Genomic DNA, 25,305 nt, shown 5'->3' with positions numbered 1-25,305 from the left:
TAGTTTTGGAAGTCCTAGCCACGGCAATCAGAGAAGAAAAAGAAATAAAAGGAAGACAAATTGGAAAAGAAGAAGTAAAACTGTCACTGTTTGCAGATGACATGATACTATACACAGAGAATCCTAAAAATGCCACCAGAAAACTACTAGAGCTAATGAATGAATTTGGTAAAGTTGCAGGATACAAAATTAATGCACAGAAATCTCTTGCATTCCTATACACTAATGATGAAAAATCTGAAACAGAAATTAAGGAAACACTCCTATTTACCATTACAACAAAAAGAATAAAATACCTAGGAACAAACCTACCTAGGGAGACAAAAGACCTATATGTCCAAAACTATAAGACACTGATGAAAGAAATTAAAGATGATACCAACAGATGGAGAGATATACCATGCTCTTGGATTGGAATAATCAAAATTGTGAAAGTGACTATACTACCCAAAGCAATCTACAGATTCAATGCAATCCCTATCAAATTACCAATGGTATTTTTTACAGAACTAAAACAAAAAGTCTTAAAATTTGAATGGAGACACAAAAGACCCTGAATAGCCAAAGCAGTCTTGAGGGGAAAAAACGGAGCTGGAGGAATCAGACACCATAACTTCACACTATACTACAAAGCTACAGTAATCAAGACAACATGGTACTGGCACAAAAACCGAAATATAGATCAATGGAACAGGATAGAAACCCAGAGGTAAACCCACACACTTATGGTCAACTAATCTATGACAAAGGAGGCAAGGATATACAATGGAGAAAAGACAGTCTCTTCAATAAGTGGTGCTGGGAAAACTGGACAGCTCCATGTAAAAGAATGAAATTAGAACACTCCCTAACACCATACAGAAAAATAAACTCAAAATGGATTTGAGATCTAAATGTAAGACTGGGCATTATAAAACTCTTAGAGGAAAACATAGGAAGAACACGCTTTGACATAAATCACAGCAAGATCTTTTTTGATCCACCTCCTAGAGTAATGGAAATAAAAACAAAAATAAACAAATGGGACCTAATGAAACTTAAAAGCTTTTGCACAGCAAAGGAAACCATAAGCAAGACAAAAAGACAACCCTCAGAATGGGAGAAACTATTTGCAAACAAGTCAGTGGACAAAGGATTAACCACCAAAATATATAAACAGCTCATGCAGCTCAATATTAAAAAAACAAACAACCCAATCCAAAAATGGGCAGAAGACCTAAATAGACATTTCTCCAAAGAAGACATACAGATGGCCAAGAAGAACATGAAAAGCTGCTCAACATCACCAATTAGAGAAATGCAAATCAAAACTATAATGAGGTATCACCTCACACCAGTTAGAATGGGCATCATCAGGATATCTACAAACAACAAATGCTGGAGAGGGTGAGGAGAAAAGGGAACCCTCTTGCACTGTTGGTGGGAACGTAAATTGATACAGCCACTATGGAGAACAGTATGGAGGTTCCTTAAAAAACTAAAAATAGAATTACCATATGACCCAGCAATCCCACTACTGGGCATATACCCTGAGAAAACCATAATTCAAAGACACATGCACCCCAATGTTCACTGAAGCACTATTTACAATAGCCAGGTCATGGAAGCAACCTAAATGCCCATCGACAGATGAATGCATAAAGAAGGTGTGGTACATATATACAATGGAATATTACTCAGGCATAAAAAGGAATGAAATTGGGTCATTTGTAGAGATGTGGATGGATCTAGAGACTGTCATACAGAGTGAAGTAAGTCAGAAAGAGAAAAACAAATATCCTATATTAACACTTATATGTGGAACCTAGAAAAATGGTACAGATTAACTGGTTTGTGGGCAGAAATTGAGACAGAGATGTAGAGAACAAACGTATGGACACCAAGGGGGGAAAGCGGCGGGGGGTGGGGGTGATGGTGGGTTGAATTGGGAGATTGGGATTGACATGTATACACTGATGTGTATAAAATGGCTGACTAATAAGAAAAAAAAATAAGTAAAAAATAAACATAAAAAAAAATCAACCATGAGAATATAAATAACCTAGCATTGTATTTAAAATTAGGAAGCATTCCACAAATGTTTGTCAAAAGTTTTATCATTCTATTTACTAGCTTATTCTAATTTCTACCTAATTGTTTCAATGATGCAAAACAAAATCCAAGAAGTGGAATTTCACTAAGGTGAAATGCTATCCCTTTTTGGATTATGCAGTTCTTTAAAGAAGTCACCTTATATATTTCAACAGAAAACCTTTAGGATTTTGTTATCAATCTAGTGATTAATTATACTCCAATGTGTGCTAGATAAGCTCCTGCAGACATTATGTGTGATGTGTAGACCTGACCCAAATGTGGTTGATTGGTTTTATGGCACAAAACACCTCTGAACCAAGCAAGAAAGACAGGACAATAGTGTCCCCAAGTCATCATGCACAGGGCTTTCCTGGTGGTGCAGTGGTTAGGAATCCACTTGCCAATGCAGGGGACAGGGATTCGAGCCTTGGTCTGGGAAGATCCCACATGCCACAGAGCAACTAATCCCTTGTGTCACAACTACTGAGCCTGAACTCTTAGAGTCCATGAGTCACAACTGCTGAGCCTGTGTGCCACAACTACTGAAGCCCGTGCGCCTACAGCCCGTGCTCCGCAACAAGAGAAGCCACCACCGCAATGAGAAGCCTGCACACCGCAATGAAAGAGTAGCCCCCACTCGCCGCAACTAGAGAAAGCCCGCGCACAGCAACAAAGACCCAAAGCAGCCAAAAATTAATTAATTAATTAATTTAAAAAAAAAAGTCATCATGAACAAAGCCAACATGCTTACTAAATTTCATTTTCCCTAATTGGAATTACAGACTCCGTTGAACCAATCAAGCATTCTACTACAACACAGGCTAAAAATGAAACATATAAATGGATCTAGCTGAATGCAGGCTAGAAAGAACTGACATTATAAATTCTGAAGGCCCCCTTTGTGTTTTCCAAATTGTCCAGTACTGAGAATAGTTTTTTTTTTCCAATAATATGTTTGCATCAGAGCCTTTAAGGAATCTGCATATTTGAGTTGGAAGGAAAAGAGTCATTCCCCATATTCCTCAAAAGAAAAGGTGACAATACAGGAATATCTTGTTGTCTCATCTTATTTGCTCGCTTTTTCTTTCTCTTGTAAAAGAAGTCTTCATTTAATTTCAAGGAAGAAGGGAATGAACCAACCACAGGCATTTATAACAAAGAGACAGATGGCTGAACTGGTCACCTGTCTGCAGAAATTATTCATGGAGAGGAAAAAAAGCAGCAGAGAACAAATAATTCTTATGTGTATGTATGTGTTTTCTAATAACCTTAAACTACCCTTTCATTTTAAAAGATGAATCTCAATCAGAGTAGTAAAAAAACATGGAGAAAAGGACAGAATTGTTACTACTATCCTCACTGGAGATGGATGATATGAAATACTCCCATTTGATCATGATAGATGATCCCTGCTCTCTACTCTGGAAAATGAATAACCTCCCTCACAAGCACCTCCCTATAGCCTCCCTGAGGAAAAGGAGGGCTCTCTCCTGTCCAAACCTGACAACTGGATTTAACGGTGCATGGAAGTAAGGTGTCCCTGGGGTGTAGCATCACGTTGACTCAGAAGTGGTAAATGAATTCAGCTTGGTCCTTGCACTTTCAGTAAAGACAACCAAAAAAAGAATCTCTTCTTTCTCAATATTCCTTTGGCTATGTTTTCAATCTAGATCTGCATGTGAGATTACCACTTCTTTTTTCTGGAATCTATTTTTTCTGGCATTGTGGCTCTCAAAACCAATATCACTAAGAATGGTACCGTTTCAGATATTGATGGTTTTCCCCTCAGTCTTATGAAGAACCAGCGTGAACAAATACTTGATAAGCACTTAAAACATTCATACTTAATAAGTATTTTAACATGTATAGAGAAGACTGCTTTCCCAGGAATAAGCGGGGAGGACTAATGAGGGAACAGAAGAGACCCTAACAAGATAGGACCATAATTGGTTAGGTACTCAAATCTCTTTCTAGCAAACATCATTCTCATACCACCTAATTTAAAGACCAATAGGAAAATTTTCAGATTCAATGCAGACATCAGAATCTAAACCCCAGGAGTTTCCTTTTTTGCATCATTTTTTTGGGGGGACAAAGAAGCCTGAACTGGTAAACTCACAGTAATTGTGATTTTCTTTTTAAGACAATGAATCTATAATTCTTAAGTTGGGTGGTAGGTGCATGAGCATTTATTTTGTTATTTTTTACTTTACATATATTAACATATTATAAATATTATTTGCATGTGTTCAACAATTAAGAAAAACATGACAAGTATTTAAAGAAGAAATGAAAAGGTAAATTACAATCTTCAGCAATTATGGTAAAAAGCTAACACTTTAAAATAAGGATGGTGGGTACAAGGGTGTTGAATATTTTCTGTATTTTCTCTATGCTTGAAATTTTTCATAATTTTAAAATTAAACTGGACTTTAGAAAAAAATCACATGCTGCTGCTTTTCACCTAATTTTGTTTTTGGTGACAAGGTATAACAGTGTTGTTTCTTAGGAATGATTTTCTAATTTCTCAAAGGGAGACAGTTTCCATCTTAAGCCCCCCAAACACTGAATAACCCTTTCTTCTGTGGATATCTAAACAATTTACAAAACAGTGGTAGGGTTTATTTCTCAAAAGGTAAAATAAAATCACAAAGAATATTAGTAACCTTGGGTTGTCCTGCTTCAGCTACTTGACAGAGCCTAAATTTCTAAGCCAAAGAACCAGAAAATCATAGGATTAAGAAAGAGGCAAATAGTAGCTGACCTTGCACCCATCTCCTCAGGGGTGGTATATGACCATGATTTATCAGTTTCTCCCACCTAATCCTATCAACACAATTGCTTTGTTTTCTGTTAAAAAAAAAAAAAGTCTTCTTTTTGAGAGATAATCCCAGGCATGTAACATGGCTGCATTTCACCCAACAGCACACTTTGAGGATTCTCTTCAACAGTAACAGTTGACAGAAAAGACAATCAGCTGGGAACAATAAGTGAAGCAAGGATGTAGTCAAGAAATGAATGGAGCTCCATGTTTCAATGTGCATGGCCTGAACAAAATTATTAGAATACATGTATGCATTACAGATGCCTTGATAACTCACACCAAATGGTGCCAAAAGAAAAAAAAAAGAAAGAAAACCTAATATATTTGATGTACCTCATGCCTTTGCCACATAATTTTTTTTGACCAGAATTCTGTAAGATTAAAAAAAAATGTATCAAAAGATTTTCCTGTTGGAGGGCAGGTTTCTCGACCCTCTAAATGTTCAGAATGTGTCCTCTTTAAGAAGGAAAAATTGCACACATTTCACACTGAGGCAGGAAATAAGTTTTGAATGCTTCAGGCATTTCAGTCTAGCAACAGGGAGCTTGGGGAGGATTCTGAGGGCTGAAGCGTCAGAACCCTCTGGTATTTCTATCAGCGAGAAACATGGAGCCTGGGCACAGGGGCAGAACTCAGAGGACCGCAATTCTGCCTCCATCAGAGGAACAGTGAACTTGGAATGAACTTGTTCCTAGACATACACAACCAAGGGTATTAAAAGTCTAATTTAATCAGAGAGGCCATAAGAGTTCATTCCATTAGAAATCATACAATAAATATGATCTAACAATTTTTAAACCAATGTATGTCTGAAATACTATGCACTGAGTAATAGAGAAAGAGGTTTTAATATGAGAAGTGAATTCTTCCTAACTTTAAAAAAATTTTTTTAGTTGGAAATAAAAAAACAAAGTGAAAGTTAAAGGGAATAATAATCTAAGCTTATAAGATTACAAACAAAGTAGATTTCCTAAATCCTTGCCACCTTACCAATTCTTTGAATATTATAATTGGTTGTTCTGCCTCCACGTGGCTTGTACTCTGTTTTCAGTTGAGGCTAACGTTAAACTTCTCACTGCCAACACTAGCTCATGCCACCTTGCCATATACCCCAGCTATTACAAGAACCTCCTAATGGCTTTCTTGCTTTCACTAGTTCTTCCAAAAAATATTCATTGAATCCCCCCTGTGTATCCGACTCCACACAAAAGTCAGATTATTTCAGTGATAAACAAATGGATGTGGTATCTTATGTATATGGGCCTTAGTACCTTCTTTCAACTCACTCCCCACACTCCGCCAGGGGGCTCTTTCTAAGACATACTTTGCCCATATCACATATTTGCCCAAAAACTTCCACTGGTCCTCTTCCTCCAAAATCTTCTGCCCCTAGGAGCCCATGATCAGACCTCATCCAGGCCATCTCTCACACACCCTTCACCCTCCTTCTACTTCAATTAAACTTTCTACTAACCAAACTATCCCTGACCTTTCCCACACCCTGCCCTTGCTCACCTTGTTCTTTCTGTGTAACACTGAGCCGGAGCAGAACTGGGCCTATATTCTAATAAAAAATAAAGGATTACATTGGACTCTAAAAGAAAGGGTACATCTAGATACACTAGTTAGGGAGGCCACTCGAAATGGGTTTAGTTTATAGTGAAGGTTAGAAAAAAAAATAGAGGAAATACTTAAATATGAAGTCATCTACAAGAACAAAATTATTTTCTTGCAAGGGACAGGGAGTAACTCAGCACATGTATTACGTTGCTTTTACTCTTTATCTTTAGGATACAACATGGTAATTTTTGCGGTAGAGTCATGCACTTGCCTCTCCAGGTACAGAGACTTCCTTCTAACTTGTCCCTTCTTTGGACACCTATTATCTCTGCCCTCTATTCCCCAGACCTTTACTTCAGTCTAGTCAGTAAATGTAAAGGAGAATGAGAACTAGTGGGACATGATATTACACAAAACACTGTTTAGAAAATATTGACTTAGGATCACTGGCTAGAGAACCAACAGTCAGGAGTCCTGGTTCTTGCACTCTGCTAGAACAGCAAAAGAAATTCTCTTTGCTAGGTAGCCAGGCTTCTGAGGAAGTCAGGTTATTGGGAAAACCATAACACGATAATTGAAGTCACCAAGGTTAACTTCAAAGGATGCAGTGAGATGGAGGCTATGATCAAGGAACTCAGTTCAGATTGTTCTTCACATCCTGAAGGTCAGGAGATGCTGATGATGAGGATGGGAGAAAATGGCATTAAAGGCATATGGACCTTAAAAGAAGAGATATCATGGAACAACGACTGTGAACTGTGCTCTAGTTCCAGGAATAAAAGGATGGAAGAAATTAGTCTCCACCTAAGGAGACTTCAAGGGATGTTGTATCAATGCAGTATACTCAGATTTTAGTTAAGGCACAGATGTTGAAACTGTAAGAGAATTTGTTCACATTAGGTCAATACATATGAAACAATGGTGTGCCCATGTGGTGGCAATTACTTAATCATCTGTGGTGTACTACTTACTTGGCATCAAATATTTGTCATTAGAAATAAACACTATTTATATAAACACATTTCTACAATGCAAAGGCTGAGAAGTAAATACATCACATTTTCCTCTAATAGACTGAATATAAAGAGAAGAATCACTCCCAGGAGAGTACACTTTTAAAAGAATTTAAATCTCCATCATCTAGATATTCTAACCAAATTCTTAAAACCCTTTGAACATGTGGGTTTTAAGAACCACATTCTCAGGAACAACTAGACTCTGGAAGTACAAGTTCTCTACATAACTATTCTCATTAGTGCCAGTTATTAAGAAGACTGAAATTTATCTTTCAGATTCCCTCTCCACCAATCTTCGTCCCAGACACTAAGCAGTCACACTTATCATACTTCCTTTCCTCAAATACTACCAGCTTCATAGTTTCCAAAGAACTAACGGCATTCTGCTCCTTGGAACTGATTATCACAATCACCGTGATTAAGACTTTGGTCTAATCGCCTAGCGTTCACAGCTGAGTCCATTATGGAGGACCCCTGGGTAACTGGATAAATATAATAATGTTACTGAGGCACGACTTCTTGTTCCGTTAAACTCCACTGGAGATCAATATGCAGCCATCTTCCCACGGCAGGCAATAATTAGCACATTAGGCCACTCAGATAATAAATCAGTACTCTACAGTTCTCTGGGGGTTTTTTTTGTTTTGTTTTGTTTTCTGGTCAAGAATGAATAGGGAATAAGAGGTTGGCTATGGGTCTTCTACTACCTGGGCCTCATGTTCAAAGTTAAAGCAGATCAGTGCCAAACTTGGCCTGGCCTGATCTTAGAGCCTCAGGCTCAAAGAGTTTTGAATTGGGGAGAGATAACTAAAGTCATCTGCTGTAAATACTGCATCATGAACACTGAATTAGGGTATACTTTACTACTGCAGATGAGTGGATTTTAAAATGCGTTAATTATCTACAAAGTTAAGATTATATATTGATATTCTGATAATGACAGAGGCTGCAAAGATTGTGATTTTCTTCCCTCAGTCCTGTGAATGAAAAGAACCAAAGATTCCCCCTGGCTAGTAATTCTTCCATATACCAGGAAAAAACCAAAAGTAGGACCTGAGATTACTGAAGGTTCCAGAATCCTTCACAGTGCTCTTAGAAGCCTGTACAAGTATTGCCTTAAAAAGTCCTGATATTTACAGGAAAGGTAGTAGGCCCTCTGAAACTTACTTAGGTTTTTGGTTGAATTACACAGACCCCAAACCAGGGACATGTTAAAATTTAAAATGAGAAGAGACAGAACATCACTGCTATTTGGATAATCTAATCCTAGTAACCCTTCTACCCACATCCACTCAACACAGTTACCATCTACTCTAGAGGAAACTACAGTCACCACCACGGGAAAATTGATTCTGTAGGGAATAGGATGAATACACGACAGAAGTGGTCCTTAATCTACTCAAAATTCTACTTGTTTTATTCGTTGATGACATTTTGCTTTAAAGGAAGGTTCATGTTTTTAACTTAAGCTGCTACGTTGAACTTTACAAAAACTACTCTGTTTAAGTCCAACACTCTGCTTTACAACTATTATTTCTAACACTATTAACAAAACTAGGACTTTTGCAAGGTACATATTGCGAGGTTGTGTTGCATTAATTGCCAAAGGCCACCCAGTTAGGAAGGAAAGGAGCAGGATTTGAACCCACTACTCACTCTCAAGTCCATATTAATTTCTTTTATGTGCCGAGTCATGATGTCTCTCAGTTCTGAATATAAATGTAGTGGGATTTTGGAGAAGTGATCAATATAGACTAAAGTGGTCAGAGAAAACACAAAGGAACAGGGGAGATGGGCTGGACCCTAAAAATTGTACAGGATTTGAAAAGCCATGTCAAGAGGAGGGAAGTTTCTCAGAAGGGAGGAATGAGAGTGGCAAGGGCATAATGACCATAGAATATGCTAGTGACAGTGAGGACACTGGCCTTATTAGAGGGCATGGTAAGCCATGAATATTACAGAAAAACTAGTTCAAGAGATAGATTTTTAAAAGTAGATTACTAAAGACCTTGAAAACCAAGTGTGGGGTTTTAACTACATCAAGAGGGGACTGTAGAAGGTTCATGAGCAGAGGAATGATTAGACAAAAACGGTGTCCTGGGAAGATAAGTCAGGAATGAGTACCCAGGATAGATTTCAGAAATAGAAGCAAGGAGGGCCAACGACGGGGAGCTCAAAGCCTGCCAAAGGAAGCAGCAGAGAATCATCTTTAACACACTCTATGTTACCCAGGTGATTTTCACTACCATGGCTTTGAAAGAATTTCAGTGGAACACTCCTCCCTGCCTTGCTCTATGTCTGATGAATCTGCCACCAAAACATTCCATGTGACAAGTAACGCAGCTTTAGGAAATATAGCCACAATCAAATATTGCCTAGGAAACCAAATGTAACTAAATGCAAAATGTTACCCCATACTGGGAAATAGCTGTGAGATTTCATTATAGCTGTGTTTATTGTTCATTAAACTTTATATAATAAGAAAATATGCTAAATTAATTCAAATGCAAATTAAATAAGTTAGATGTTGGGAAGACATGTGGTGTGTTGGGACTGGAATAAAGCCTCTACCAACGCTGAGAGTTTGTTTGGCTAAACTTACTTGTTTTAATACATTCTTTTCCATTGGTTCCATTCTCATGATTTTTCAGGAGTCAGGGACACACAGGTACGTGTGACGATGTGTGTGTTGAACTGCAGGCCCTTTGCCAAAGGTCCCCAGTGCCAGGTCACTGGTGTGAGCTTTAACTAGATGATACACTTGAGCACCAGCATGAAGGAGCCATCTGGGAGTTTCAGGCAGGGAGAGGAGAAAGAAAGATTACTCTTAAGGAAAAATAAATCCCAGATGATGTCTCCCTGCCCAAATCCTTTTTCAGAGATAAAAATTATATGCCAAATATTGAGTATTCAGTTCAGATAAAGGGGTTTCCTGCTAAATATCCTCAACAGCAGATAGATACCTGATCTGCGGCTCCCTGACACACAGAAACAAAGGTATTTGGATAGAAAAATTATTTCAGAACAATTGGGAAAAAATCCTAAAGGAAATTTGTATTTATTTGTAATATGTATATATGTACAGGTACTTATTTTTATTTATATAAACATGAATTTGGTTTTACTCATATAAAGATATCTGGGTAAAACTGCAGTTTTACAGTTAGTTGAGGGCTGATTACAAAAAACATCCAGTGAACTGACTAGGAAATGATGCCCAGAGTCAGATGCTGTTGTTTCCTATCAATGCTCCTGAAAGTGGGTGCAAAGAGTCTACTAGGTTTGGATGAATTCTCCCGCAGAGGTATAAAAATTTTGAAATCCAGGGTGTACAAAACTCAAGAAACCTTTGTGTTTTACATTTTTCAGTATACAGTGCATCTAAGTTCTTCAATCATATATTATGTACTAATTTAGGTCAACATAAAACTCAGCAGAAATTGATGAATGATATTAAAGCAGAAGAGTTCTTCTATCTCACTAGACCTCTAGAGTACTAGAGTGTTTCTAGAAATCTCATCATGTGAAATAAACCACAACATCTCTCTGGAAGCAAATGCCATGGGAAAAAACTGGAACCCAAGAGGCTCCTTTCCTATACACATTTTAAGGGCTCTTTCCCTCAAACTACGATCCACTGCAAAACTATTCCACTTGTATGTAGATGCATCTATGTATAACTGCTCAGAAACTGCAAGGCTTTCTGTGAGAAGGGATAAGGGCAAGAGAGAAAAGAAGTAAAAACATCTTGACATTTCCATTTTTCATCCAAAGAAGAAAACTGCATATTGGGATGCTCATTATAATTCCTGCATGCCTAAAAGCATTCCTTCTGGCAAGAAAACACCTAGCCCTGGTAGAAATGCTATTCATCTCATGAAAAGAACACTAGGACCTTTGCACAACTCAGACTCTGAAAATATGCAAGGCTCAGTCATTCACTCAACAAATATAGTTTGAGCATCTATTATGTGCTTGACACCATGCATAGCCTGAAACAAGGTCATATTAAATAATTGGTAAAATCATGCATGTTTTTTCTTGTACTTTTATGCATTTTCCAGATTGTCAACAGTGAGCTTGTATACACTTAATTATCAAAAAAAAAAAACTCAGTTAAAACTAAAAAGCATCAACAATGCAAGATCCCTCCTTTTTTTCTTTTTGTAGATATGCATGAAAAATAAGTACACAAAAGCATCTAAAGATCAAAATGAGGACAGTCAACAGCCAAAACACTCCCTGGCATAGAAACACCTCCACTTTCCTGAAGAATCCAAATTTTTCGTTTGAAAACACTTCTTAATTTCATTTGGCCAAGAGACATGGATCAGGCGGCAAAGATCCACAGGACAAAGGTAGGTGAGAAAACAAACTATAATTCTAGGTAAAGAAAATAAGAACTGCTAGCTGCAAGAGCCAAATCCATCCCTGCACCCACTGAGCTTAATCAAGTGTTAGCAGAGGGACTGGAGGGAAAAAGCAATAGGGACCTTATAAATGAAACTCAGATGAAACACTTGATGGAGACACATTTGCAGGTATTTGGCTTGGTGCAGCTTCTTTTGCTATAGAAGGCTGTTTGACTACAGAAAGTCTATAAATGGAGTTGAAGGATACCCCACACACACACCAAAAAATTAATTAATTAATTTTAAAACCAGGTTCTAGAATATTCTAGGCTACCAGGGCTGTTCCAGAGCTAATGCAAAGCATTAACTCATCTCTAGAGGTTGTGGTTTAAATCACAGCACACTAGGTGTTATGTCATCAAGCCTACCTTTCCCTTCCCCCAATGTCAAAGTGTAAAGGTGAAGTCAAGTAAAAAGAAACAGGTTGACACCCACTTCCAACCTCAATAGAGTAATAGTGATTGGATCTGAAACAACTGACCTGAAACAAACAAGAAAAGGACAACAAATGTGAAACAATGGCTTGCAAGACACTGGACATCAGGCAAAGGACAGTGATTCCTGAAAGGGAGAAGACAAACAAGGTGAGCTGCAAGATTGCCCTCGCTTATGGCCTTGGAGGACGTCTGCACCATGGCACAGGGAAGGAACCCCAGGTGCAGCCCAGCAGACTCCTTCAGATGAGGAGATGGAGCCGAGAGTCAAGAGAGAGCAAGGCAGCCAGAATGCACAGGGACATGGATGCATCTTGAACACATTCCATGGAGCTAGAGAAAACAGAAATAAAAGACCCCATACTGGCCGATCCCATTTATACATATTCAACAATAGACAAAACTCATGTATGCTGATACAAATCCAAGCAGTAGTGACCTCACAGAGGAGAAGGAATGACTAAAAGAGGCTCGAGGGATCACTCTGTGAAGATGAAACTGTCCTTTATCTTAACTGGGGTGTTGGTTACATAGCTATAAACATTTATCATAATGCACTTAAGATCTGTGCATTTTGCTGAATGTAAATTTTACCTCAGTCAAAAAATGCCCCCCCCACCGAAAAAAAGGTGACAGAAAAAAATAAGGGAAGGGAACCAAATTATATTTATTAGCTCTACTTTACAAGAGAAGATAAAGTCATTTGCATCTCTTTTGCCTTTACATGTAAATGCTAATAAATGGAAATGAAATTAAATGTAGGAAATTATGTCTATATTAAAAAATACATTAAAATTGTACCTGTATGTGACTAACAAGGTAATATAAAATTATCCTCTGTGAACCAATAGTCTCTCAGTGGATTACTACCATCACCATCAATAAGTAACTAGCCACACACACCAAAAATAAATGGGCCATAATTAAACATAAGCAATAAAAATAGTCTACAAGGGACTCCCCTAGTGGCACAGTGGCTAAGAATCCGCCTGCCAATGCAGGGGACACGGGTTCAAGCCCTGGTCCAGAAAGATCCCACATGTCGCGGGGCAACTAAGCCCGCACACCACAACTACTGAGCCTGCACTCTAGAGCCCACGAGCCACAACTACTGAGCCCTTGTGCCACAACTACTGAAGCCCACCTGCCTAGAGCCCGTGCTCCACAACAAGAGAAGCCACTGCAATGAGAAGCCCGTGCACTGCAACGAAGACTAGCCCCCGCTCGCCGCAACTAGAGAAAGCCCGCACGCAGCAACGAAGACCCAATGCAGCCAAAACTAAATAAATAATAAATAAATTTATTTTTAAAAAATGGTCTACAAATACAGCATGCTGAAGATGGCTGAAATGAAATTAGCAAGGCCACAGATTGCAACAACTCAAAACAATCCCCGACAAGCTACAAGTCCCAGAAGTGCAGAGACCATTTCTCCTTGAACCATAAGTCCAAGTGTCAACTGGAACTTGTAGAAATGAATGCTTTACCTGTGAGTCCCAGCTCATTTCATGCAGGGTTGTATAAAACAAAAGCTGCAAGCAGTCCTGGCTCTTGCTGAATCTATGACAGTGTGTGTATTAATATCAGCAGTACAGCAGATTTTAGGCACAAAATAGACCCTTCTTGATATCAGGGGCATTTATAAGCAAGCGTGATTCCCATGGACAACAAGCTAGCCACAACCTGCATCTATGAAACTGTTCCAAAGAGTATCAATACCTTCATCCTCACTCTAAGAAGACTCTGGGTTTAATTGCCATCCCCTGGGCTTCTTTTAGACACACTGAATATCTGTGGGCCCAGGAATGAAACACAGATGCAAAGAAATAACTTGGAGCATTCCTTCTGATGCTGCCCACTCGTGAATGCTTCTTTTGTACCTGTCTTACCTTCTGGATCTTGCCGACCATGGTACCAGGCTGCTCCTCCCAGCCTCCCTGACTTCTCTGGGTTCAGCCTCTGCCTGCCTAGGCCTACCAAACCTGCAAAATGGCACCTGTTTGATGGGACTTCTGATCTTACTACCTGAGGAGATCAATCCTAATTTTGCCCCCTGCCCCCATAACAATGCAAACACTAGAATATACGGTGTAAGTGTTGCCATCAAAGTAGTAAATTTCTGGGGCTAATGTTAATCCCTATGTGTTCAGATGAGTGCTTATTAAGAACATTCCTTGAGGCATTCAGGAGACCTTGGCAGTCAAGAGCCGAAACTATGTGGTCAAATGTAAATCTGAATCTTTGTCTCCCCACCTAACAATTTTGTGACCTCGAGCAAATCACTTGACTTCTCCATGTCTCAGTTTCCTCATCTGTGAAACAGGGATCATAAGAATGTCTTACTTTCTTGGGTTGTATAAATGACAAAATGACACAACAAATTTAGCACAGTGACTGGTACACAGTTAAGTGGTTAAAAAATAAAAAGTAATGGTATGAGAGAGATATTCAAGGTAAAAAAGGATTTGTAATTGAACAGAGCATAATATTGTTACCAAAAATTATCTAAAACTTAAGAAAAAGCCTAGGAAAGACACGTGTCCTTTCAATGTCATATAGGGATATTGTTTAACATATCCACACAAGAAATACTTAATTCTATGGGAAAATGTACCTTTGTTTGACATAGGTATTTACTATTAATTAAGGTGCAGAGTCTGTGAGATGATACATTAACCTGTAGATTTTTGTTCAGTAAAGACACAATGTTCAGTAGAAAAGATAACATCAAAAGTTAAGAGCTCTTTACCCTGTGAGACATTCACCAGGTTATTTAAACTAAATTTGTATTTTATTATGCTTTTTAATGCCTATAAATATCAGTTCTTCAAATAATCTTTTGCGATCTTGTTGTTTACACTTCAACCATATTGTTGTTTCCCCCGTTAAGGAGTTAAATACATTTGACACACATTCTATTCCATTCATTCTCATTTATATGAGTTATGTTTTAACTTTATGAAAATTACATTTGTATGAGTCATGTTTCAACTTTCTGAAAACTATATTAAAGAGTAGCTAATGGTTCTGTAGGGGCTATTACATGTCATCTCCTGAACTTCACAATTATGAATCTGACTTATCCTTACAACACTCTTATGAGATGGAACATATAAATATTTACATTTTAGAGACATCAAGGTGTTAATTAATTACTAGCACCAAGGTAACACAGCTATTAAACAATGGAGTCAAGATTTCAACAGAAGCCATCCACTCTACATCAACTGTCTCATCCACTATGCTTTATGACATATACTGAAATTGCAATAAAGTAAAAAAAAAAAGGGAAATCAGAAGATGGTCAACCGAGAATGCAAATATAAATATTTGGGGCTATGGGGGGATATTCCGATTCTAAATCTATAATATCTAAAGATGTTCTTACTAAATGGCCCCATCTGAGTGTTAAGACAGAAACAACTGAAGTGTTCAGAATTCCAGAATGTGATAAAATAAACAACCAAGAACACAGAGTTTCTCTTTTCCAAGCATATATTCTTATGTATCAATAATTTGGTTGTCTGAGAAGATCTGCCCACCTGGAATTTTAAGCCCTCTAGTCTGGTAATTAGTGCAGATATTCACTGTGATTATTTCTAATAATGACTAAGTAGTAGCAAATCTAATAATAATGTGAGCTTTCATGTCAGACAAACCTGTTTTCAAGTTCTGACTCAGCTACTTCCTAACTGTGTGACCTCAGTTTTCCCACTGTTAAAATCAGGACAATAGTAGTATGGTATTTCTTAGGGACTTTGGGATGATTAAAGGGACAACATCTTTATAAAGGTCATAGTAGAACATTAGGATTTGACAAATATCAAATACTATTTGATGTGACAAATATCAAATACTATTAGTTATAATAAAAACTGTTACTACTCCTATTTATGAAGTACTGATCACACTCCTTGTGCTGAAACAAAGGAGGCTAATTCAATTTCATAGTATTAGAGTTAGAATTGGCATTTAAAGCAGTTTGATTCTAAAGCTAATTAACCGAATGACTATACTATGAAGTCTTTTATAATGTAATAAGTTATATATATTACAAATCAACCTTTTAAAAATATGGTTTATTGGAATTAAATTTCCAAGAGAAATGTCTACCAATGGTTCAATGAAATAAGATTTGGGCCCTACTAGGCCTACATCTAGGATCCAGCAAGAGATTCAACACAGGGGATTCCTCCCCAGTGAACTGGGCACCATCATGTGCATTCTACTGAAGAAAATTTAAAAATCTAATGTCTTTTACACTTTGAAAATGCATATCATGCAATGAGAGCACACATGTTAACCTGAGTGTAATTTTAACCACACAAATACTTAGAATAAAGACTGGGAAGAAATCTGGTAATCACAACAGCATTTTCTAAACAGGTAGGGGTGGAGCTGAATCCACACAATAACGAAATACTGTATTCTGACTTGGTGCCAGAATAGGCAGGAACTGAAGAACAGATTCCCTGAGGGAAAAAGTGACCTGCTCCTTAGAATGGGAGCCCTAAGATCTGTGGCAGGAGGGACAGCCAGCTGGAGACCCCAAGGAGAATTAGTCACTCACTCATTCACTCAACACGCATTGACTGCTGCAGGCTCTGTGCCGTCTCATGGGGAGAGAGGGAAAGGAGCCAGCTCCTGTCTCAGAGAGACAGGATACAGCTGTGGGGTGAGAGAGCTCACCCCACGCATACACCCACTCTTCAGAACTAAGCTCTAAAGGGCTTGACCACCAAAAGGAAGGAATGCTTCCCTCCAGGTCCCTTGGAGCCCATTGAAGAAGGGCCATTGAGGCCCCATCCCTGACTCAGGCAGCTTCCAGAACCTCCCCTGGCTCTAGGAGGGTTGCTGGACAGGTAAAGCCTGAAAACTGAGGTAGGAAGTAAACACATAACCAAAAACATGAATATACTGTAGTCTCATATCCTGGGAAATTATTGCTATAAATATAAAAACATAGGCTCATAACATAATGCCAGGGTACCTGTATGGACCCAAGAGACAGAATCAGCATATACACACGTCTGTCCCCTCCCTACACAGTCCCACCCCACTCCCAACCAAGGGAGGGGTCTTTGAAAGCTCCCCAATCTCTGACAGAGACAAGTGTTGGCACACGGGTTTATTCACAGGTACAACACCTGGGCAAGAGTATACCCATGCGATTTGCAAAAGCTTGGTGGGGGGGAACTGGGAGGAAATAGCCAGAACATTAACAGTGGCTATAGTATATTTCTCTCTGCTTGCTAGAATGCCACTTTTCCTTTCCAACCCTAGTTCATGCCATATTTGCTTAGGAAGTATTTACAAACTTTTCAAGACTCATTTGTCAATGAAAACTTTTCTAAAAGCAGTAGCTCTTCTTAATGGAGTCTCAACCCCTATATGGACCCAAGAGACAGAGTTAGCATACACACGTCTGTCCCCTTGTTTGTGCACTAAGTAATGTGCATATTGCTTATTTTTTTTTTGAAGCCTGAATGGGAAATGTGTTTTTAACACATTTAATCAATATACCAACCTACATTAAAAAAATAAATAAACCCACACAATAAATAAAAAGCAAAAGGCCAGTCAATAGCCAACAGTGCAGCTTAACAGCCATTCCAGCATAAAACTGTCTGAAAAGGCGCTTCACACGCCACTGTCTGCACAATCCACAGTGGCTTGCTATTGATTTGTTGCAAGCAAAGAACATCTACTATCACATGCCAGTATGAACCAAGCAATTTCTCCAACAAGTAGCCCACAGTGTACATCGAGCAATGTAGTGTGGTCAGCTGGCTGCTGAAGGTGGGCTGAGAGCCCACATTTATTCCCATCTTTTCACCTCACAAAGCCATTATAAACATCCAATTTATAAATCCAAGAACTTGATGTGTGGACTCACATGCCACAGACTGTCCCACATTCACTTCTCCAGAGCACAGAAGCAATAACGAGATTCCAAAATTATACAACTCAAAACAGTTGTCATGAACACGCCTAAAGGTAATAGCTGTGAAGTGTTTAAAATCGCTATTTTCAAAAAGTCCTCCCAAATGATAACTTTTTCGCATATGTGTGGGAATATGCAAGTGGGCTGGGTTTGCTGAGACCTTGTGTGGAGTTGTGAAGAAGAGAGGAACTCATCAATAGGTTGCCAATGGGGTTGGCATTGCCATTCAATACAGGAAATGGATCCTGGATTCACCTGATGGTGTAAGGTCTACAACATACTGAAATTGCTCAGACTCTCTGTCCTGATTTAAAATACCAGTAAGAACCCAATATCCAAAAGGAATCTCCTTCCAAGGACCCTTAAAAGGTTTCCTTCCTTTTGTTGCTCTTAAAATGTAACCCCTACAACATGTCATTAAGTGGTATGCAGGTGGTGCTCACCCTCGGGGAAATCAGCCTCCCTCTGCTTTGAATTTTTCAGAACTGAGGATATTCTTTGGAGAATGTTACTTGTGTGACCTTTCATGGATCTTACTGGACCCTACATGAACTCAAAATTGCTTCTGGGATGATTTTGCCCATTGTAGTTTCAAACCAGCCTGAAACATCACCTAATGAAATTCCCTATGATTTTACCATTACATGAAATGGTGGAAAGTCATGTCTTAAAACTAGATAAGACAATTAATAAATCAATTATACTTGAGTTTCCAATCAGATGATTTTCGTTTTCTATCCAATACAAGGAAATCACTCTCATACAAGGTAACCAGCTACAGAGAATACATGTCATACTTTCACAACCACTTATATCAGTTTTACAGCTATCTTTGTAAGAATGAACAAGAAATTTACCCCACTGGCTCCATCAACCCACCATGCTTTCATAAAGAATGACTGAATAAAGTTAAAACCATGCAGGCTTGGTCTGTTCATACTAAACAAGACACAATTTTTAAATGTAAACTCTACTCATGGAGGCCGTATCTATGTGACAGCCCCTCGAAATTGTCAAACAAATGCCAAACCTAGCAAACAGGCAAGAAAAAAACAAAGGTTATAAGTGATAGAACCAATTCTAGAAGAAGTGAGCAAGACTCTAAAATGCAGACATTTCTTTAGAAACTTGCAAGTCGTGTCCAGATATAATTAACTTTTCTACATACGATGAACTGAGCACTTTATTTGGAAAAATACCATAGTCTGGCCATTGCCCTTTTGAAAAAGTTTCAATTCTTGGATATGCAATAATAAATAGAGATGTTTTCATTTATATTAATTGAGGATCAATCTGCTGTCCTGAGAAACTGCTCAAGGAAAATGAAAGTATTCAAATATTTTCCCCTGCCAAAACAACTTTAGCCATTAGATTGAATTTCTAACAAATTCACATGGTCTTAGGACAGTGTTCTAAGGAATATAATTTATTTTAGACATATGCAACATTCTACAAAACATGCTATTCCCAAGAATTGGGTAAAGGCCACATTTCCTTGATGTCACTTCACTTACAATGCGTGGCCCATTTCTGTTATTTAGGTCAAAGGCAGGCCACCTGTGACATGAATGTTACCAAAGCAACTATTAACCGCCTTTGTGCTCTCTCATAGAAGATGCAATCTCTGCTTTTCTCTATATTCCTTCTCTTTCATCCTTCTTCATCTTCTATTCACTTATTTTACTCTTTCTCCTTTCTTTGCAATTTTCTCCACGGCTTTTGCCAATGATAAGCATGAACCTTTTTCAAATCTGCTGGTGACACTGAGGGTTAATACTCAACTCCTGATGCAAACAAAGCTACCATGATTTGCTAACAAAGGTAGGCACATAGAGTATTAGATAGGTAACATCATCTTGAAGTTGTTTGTGGAGTAGCAAATTACAACTCTAAGGATCCAGGTTGATACAGAAAATAATAACCTATGACGTAAAGAATTGAGACTGATTTTCTCAGGTGGAACAAATTGGCTCTGATGCTAGTTCCCAACGTGAAGTTACCCCAAATACTTTAATACAGAGACATTCATTGTAACAATTTTAAGCAACCTACCATTTTGATACATTTGGTTGGGTTTCATTAAAAGTTTACATCTGAACTTCATAGTTACATCACGTATATCTGAATTCCATATATTCCCCACATTCTGCTATTAAAATGTACCTGCTCACATATCCATATAGCCATCCAGTCACAGAAGCCCTGGTCCACTCTCCAAGAGGAGAATAGGCAAGTAGATTATTTTAATGATTTGGGCTCAGAAGTCTTCTACAATCAAAAATTCAGCTGCATTGTTTATAGAATAAAATTCAAAATACATTACCCTAAACCTGGATGTCTTAGAAACATTTTTGAAGGATGAGAAGCTATTGCCACAAAAGAACGCTGACCTCTCCCAATCCTTGGTCTGGTACTTCATCACACACTGACAAATTGTGCAGGTCAGATAATGCAATAGTCCTCATCCCAGACTGAGGCACAATCTTTTCTTGACAAAATCAGAAACAATCATAGAAAACTGGAAAGAATCCTGGTTGATTTTTAGCAGAAGACAATGCCTAGCCTGGGTGGCAGAAAGGAACATTTCAGTGAGCAAAAAAAATGCATACATACCTTCTGAAGATTGCGCCTATTCACCGCAGTTAGCATAACTTACCTTTCTGTCTTTCCTTTGTGCAGTCTCTTCCTGACCATGTTTTACTGGGAATGGTATGTATGTGTGATATGGAATAAACTTGTGAGGATAAAGAAGGATTATGCTACCACTTAGGAAATAAGCCTCCCATGCAGACAAATTGGAGGGGAAAGAAAAAGCATATAGAACAATTCCTCAGGGACTCTGGATGGGTCCAATCACTGCCTATTTCAGAGTGGAACAGTATTTCCAAATCATAAATATGGAAACAGGACTTTCAATAAAAATAACACCAAATAATTGGAAAGAGCCATCTAATGCCAAAGCCTTCTGCAAACAGTGTGTCCTTTGCATTATAAATCCAGAGGCAAATGCTTACACCTAGTTCAATGAGGTTCAAAGAATTTTCTCTCTACATTTCCAGATTCCCCACTTATTTCTCCTTAGTGTACCTTAAGAGACTGACAGGGTACATAAAGAAAAAAGGCTATGAAAAAAATGGAAAACAGGACAGGAGACAACTACACACATGAAAAAATTTGAGAAATAAGGAATCAAGGAAAACCAAATAGACATAACAGAAATAGCATTGTAATTGGTGACTGCTCCCACTTGTACAAACTGTAATGTAACTTTAGTATTTGCTCAGATAACATTATGCATATTTTTTATAAAATCAACTGATGACAACTATGAGTTCAGGTTATAAAATAAACTCCTACCATGAAGGCTGCATTTAGAAAATGAGCAGGTCAGCAGGACCCACTAAGTCAGGGCTTTTCAACAAATCACTTTGCAATAGGTATTCAGAGATTTCAAGTGTTTGCTCATTTCTAAAAGTGGCCATATTAGAAGGACGTAGAGACACAGGCTATAGATTCCCACAGAACTGAACTCTCTCCACCATCAGTGCTAGAATCACCTTCATGAAATCAGTCTTCTCCTGGAATTAAAACAGCTGATGTACCCGAAGCATCACTAGTGGACAAAAATAACAACTGGCTCTCTTCCAATATGAAGCAAATACACAGATACATACATAAAAACATACTCACAAAATAGAAAAAAAAAAAAATATATATATATATATAAACAGAATGACTATGTATATATAAACTAAACAGATATCAATAAATTTAGCCAGAGTGAATATCTGCCTACATTTGAAAGACCCTTAAGAATGCATTAAACATTTCTAGTTGGAAAAAAATAATAAACTCTCTTAATGTCTTCATCATTTGGAAGGCCTAAGAAATTCTCTAAACTCAGACTTTTTGAAAAAATAGCTACATTCCTTAAATGTCCTCCAAGTTCTAGGCAATGTAAGTGGGAGAGTCTCAAAATTATTATCCCGATGATTTAATTAATGGAAAACTGAACTCCTTGGAACAAAAACATTGTCCTAATTGTTTTGTTTGTCAAAGGTCATCTAGTCTAAAGAAAATAGGGAGTAAGTAAATGGAAAAACATCTAGTATTGTTGAACAAGAAATGTCGCTTTGCCATTAAGACCATTAGCCCTTTATTTTCCCAGTTTCCGGATGAGAAATTGCTTATGAATCTTTCAGAAGAGCCATCCTTTTACATAATGTCCCTTATGGTTTCTCCAAACCTCTGAACTCTTTGAAAATATCCCAAGCATGAAAAGGTTGTACTCACGATCATTGCACTGGTTTCCAGAATAGGAGGTCATGGAACAGTCACAGGTGAAGCCTTCCCACTGCTGCATACAGACTCCCTGGTTGGCGCATGAATCCTCCTGGCAGGTGGTACTTGGTCCTAGTAATTCATAAGAAGAGCAGGAAAGAAGAAAAAAGGAGAGAGAGAAAAAAAGTGTTAAAATTAATCAAATTCTAAGCAATCACTTGAATTTACTATTCTCATGCCCCAAAACATTCAAAGACACAACTGCCAAAAATGTCAACTCTATATCATGCAAGAAGAATTCACTACAAAAGACAACAGAAATACACACTTAGCCACAAACTATCAACAGTTACACACAGAAGGGAGAGGGCTGAACACACTGTTCTCTTTTTGGCAGACTTCACAAAAGAGCTTCATCTCTACCATTCAAGTAGAAAGATATCTCACTTGGAGCATGGTCTTTCTAAATGAATAATGCTAAAGCAGAAAAATGCACTCCCATGATTCTTGTGAATTAAGGCACAAAAGTTCTTACAGTCTACTTCGTGACATTAGAAAGATGTGTGATCATAACGAGGAGGAGAAGGAAGAGGATAAAGCAGCCAGCATGTATTGTTGTTTTGTAGGTGATAAGCACTGGGTGATAAACACTTTATCTAGGTTATCTCATGAAGCTCGCCAGTGACCCTAAAATGTAAGGAATTATGATTACCTCTGTACCACAGATTTTAAAAACTAAGCTCACAGAACTAAAATACTTTACCCAAGGTCACACATTGGATAATTAAAGGACCCTGATGTCCAACTTAAGTAAACGAACTCTGAGACTAACTACCTCAGTAGTTCTTAAAGCATAGTTTCAGACCAGATCACCTGGGAAGTTGTTAGGAATGCAAATTATTGGGCCACCCTATACCTACTGAAATAGAAACTCTGGGGGGAGGTAGAAATCTGTGTTTGCACAAGCTTCTAGGATTTTATGATGCAGACTAATGTTTGAGAACCAGTGCACGGCACCACTCTGCTGCTATAGGTTTACAGAAGAATGTATTCAAACAGAGTGTGCATATACCAGAGGGTGTATTTGAGGTATAGGAAGAAACTATTAGAAATTATGTTCATTTTCTTTAAGTACACCTACCTTGGGGACATTCTCAAAACCTTTTGCAGATATGAGTGAGCAACTGAAAAAGTTTGATGATCTCTGCCTTACAGACTGCCATCTTTCCTAGGTCATCCTGGGACCTCTCTTTAACCATTCTCTTTTTCACTTCTATCTTCTGCCTTTATCTTGGCATTAAAGATAAACCTACACCTTTGGAATTATCTAAGCTAACAGGAAATATCTTAATATTCAGGATAACTCCATGAATTTCCCAGAAAGCCTCAGCAAAGGAGGTGTGCCCTTTGACTCATCAAATGTAGTAGTCAGGATCTGATGCAAAAAAGCACTTGACACAGTAAAAATATATCCATTGCAGTAAGTGCATATTCCACAATTTCCAGGCTAAGCCTCACACAGGCACAGAATACTGAACTATAAGCCTATCAGGTCCTAAGGATGCATATTCAAAAGAGATGCATGACTACCAAGGGGTTGTCTTCTGGGTGGCAAGACATTTTGTATTTATTCATGAAGGGGAGAAGCAGTACAGACCATCACTCCTAATACAAAGCTGTTAGGATATGACATAAGAAACTTCAAGACAATTACTAACACTGGGGGAGCAGCATAGCTGCTGGGTTTCTGCAGCTCCTGTATGCCATGTGGTTCCCCCATGTGGGGATGAAAGGAGGTTCATGGTCATGTTCTCAATGGGTCTTAAACTTGAGCATTGTGTAGTACAAGGGTCATTAACAATGGCAAATCACGACAGCTTCTTTCAAAGGACAAAAGCTTCTGAGAAGTCCATGGGGCTCCCTGACCAAACAGCTCTCACCAGACAATGGGCTAGTAATTCAATTGTACTCAAGAATCAGAAACACATGGAAAGCTTTCCCTTGAAAGGCAGCAGAACAGCAAAAACTTTGGGAAAACAATAATTCTTTGCATGTTTACTGAATCTGAAGACAAAAGTTTTCCCGTGTTTTTCTCTTCCCCTTTAGCCAAATATTAACCATTTTCTAAAGACCAGCTAAAATGCCTCCTAGATATCAAACATTCCCCAGTAACTTCAGACAACAATTCTCCCACTTCCTAGTGGCCACGGCACGTATTATCCACATCACTAACATTGATATATGATAATACTTAACACTTTATTACACATGGCACTGTACTCTGCTTACATAATCCTCTAATTCTTTCACATTTTTTTACTATTTGTCCCCAAAAGAGTGAATGCTGCCTACAGTTAGAAAGCATGTACTATGCTTTGGTTATGTCCTACGCTGTGCCAGATGCAGAGAAACTGTTTCAGTAAATGTGGAGCTGATCTGAATTGCAGCCTCTGGATTTGCCATTATCTCGTACTTCTAAAACCTGGGCATGGGAGAATGGTTCTCTGCAAAGCAAGCAATCAGTCCCGTTTGTCAAAGGTTGGTTGGAATCCCACACAGAGGGAATTATAGGCCATTTCCAAAGTCCACGGGATGTGTTTCCCACGCATTAAGGGGCAAATGCCATTCAGAATCAGATAACCCTCAAAGACTGACTACACGGTAGTTGTCTAAGAACAAGGGCAGTTTCAGGGTTTCAGTGAGGACCAGGAGAACTTGCAATGACTTCTCATCCATCTGAGCCTGAAATCGTACTTCCTTT

The 25,305-nt window shown here is 38.4% G+C and overlaps 1 protein-coding gene across 14 annotated transcripts in view; it reads right to left on the bottom strand.

Moving 5' to 3' along the window:
* NRXN3 (neurexin 3) overlaps positions 1–25,305 on the bottom strand; it is a gene marked incomplete at both ends in the record, with an annotated part of 1,611,783 nt that overhangs the window by 848,304 nt on the left and 738,174 nt on the right. For all 14 annotated transcript variants that reach the window (XM_081229994.1, XM_081230007.1, XM_081230004.1 and 11 more), the window contains one exon: positions 22,557–22,676. In XM_081229994.1, the coding sequence (XP_081086120.1) occupies positions 22,557–22,676 (120 nt within the window). The remainder of the gene's footprint in view (positions 1–22,556; positions 22,677–25,305) is intronic.

This window comes from Mesoplodon bidens, assembly GCF_964165515.1.
Source record: "Mesoplodon bidens genome assembly, chromosome: 3".
Taxonomy (NCBI): Eukaryota; Metazoa; Chordata; class Mammalia; order Artiodactyla; family Ziphiidae; genus Mesoplodon; species Mesoplodon bidens.
The sequence above is the reverse complement of the archived record's forward strand: the minus strand, read 5'-3'. Positions and strand labels throughout refer to the sequence as shown.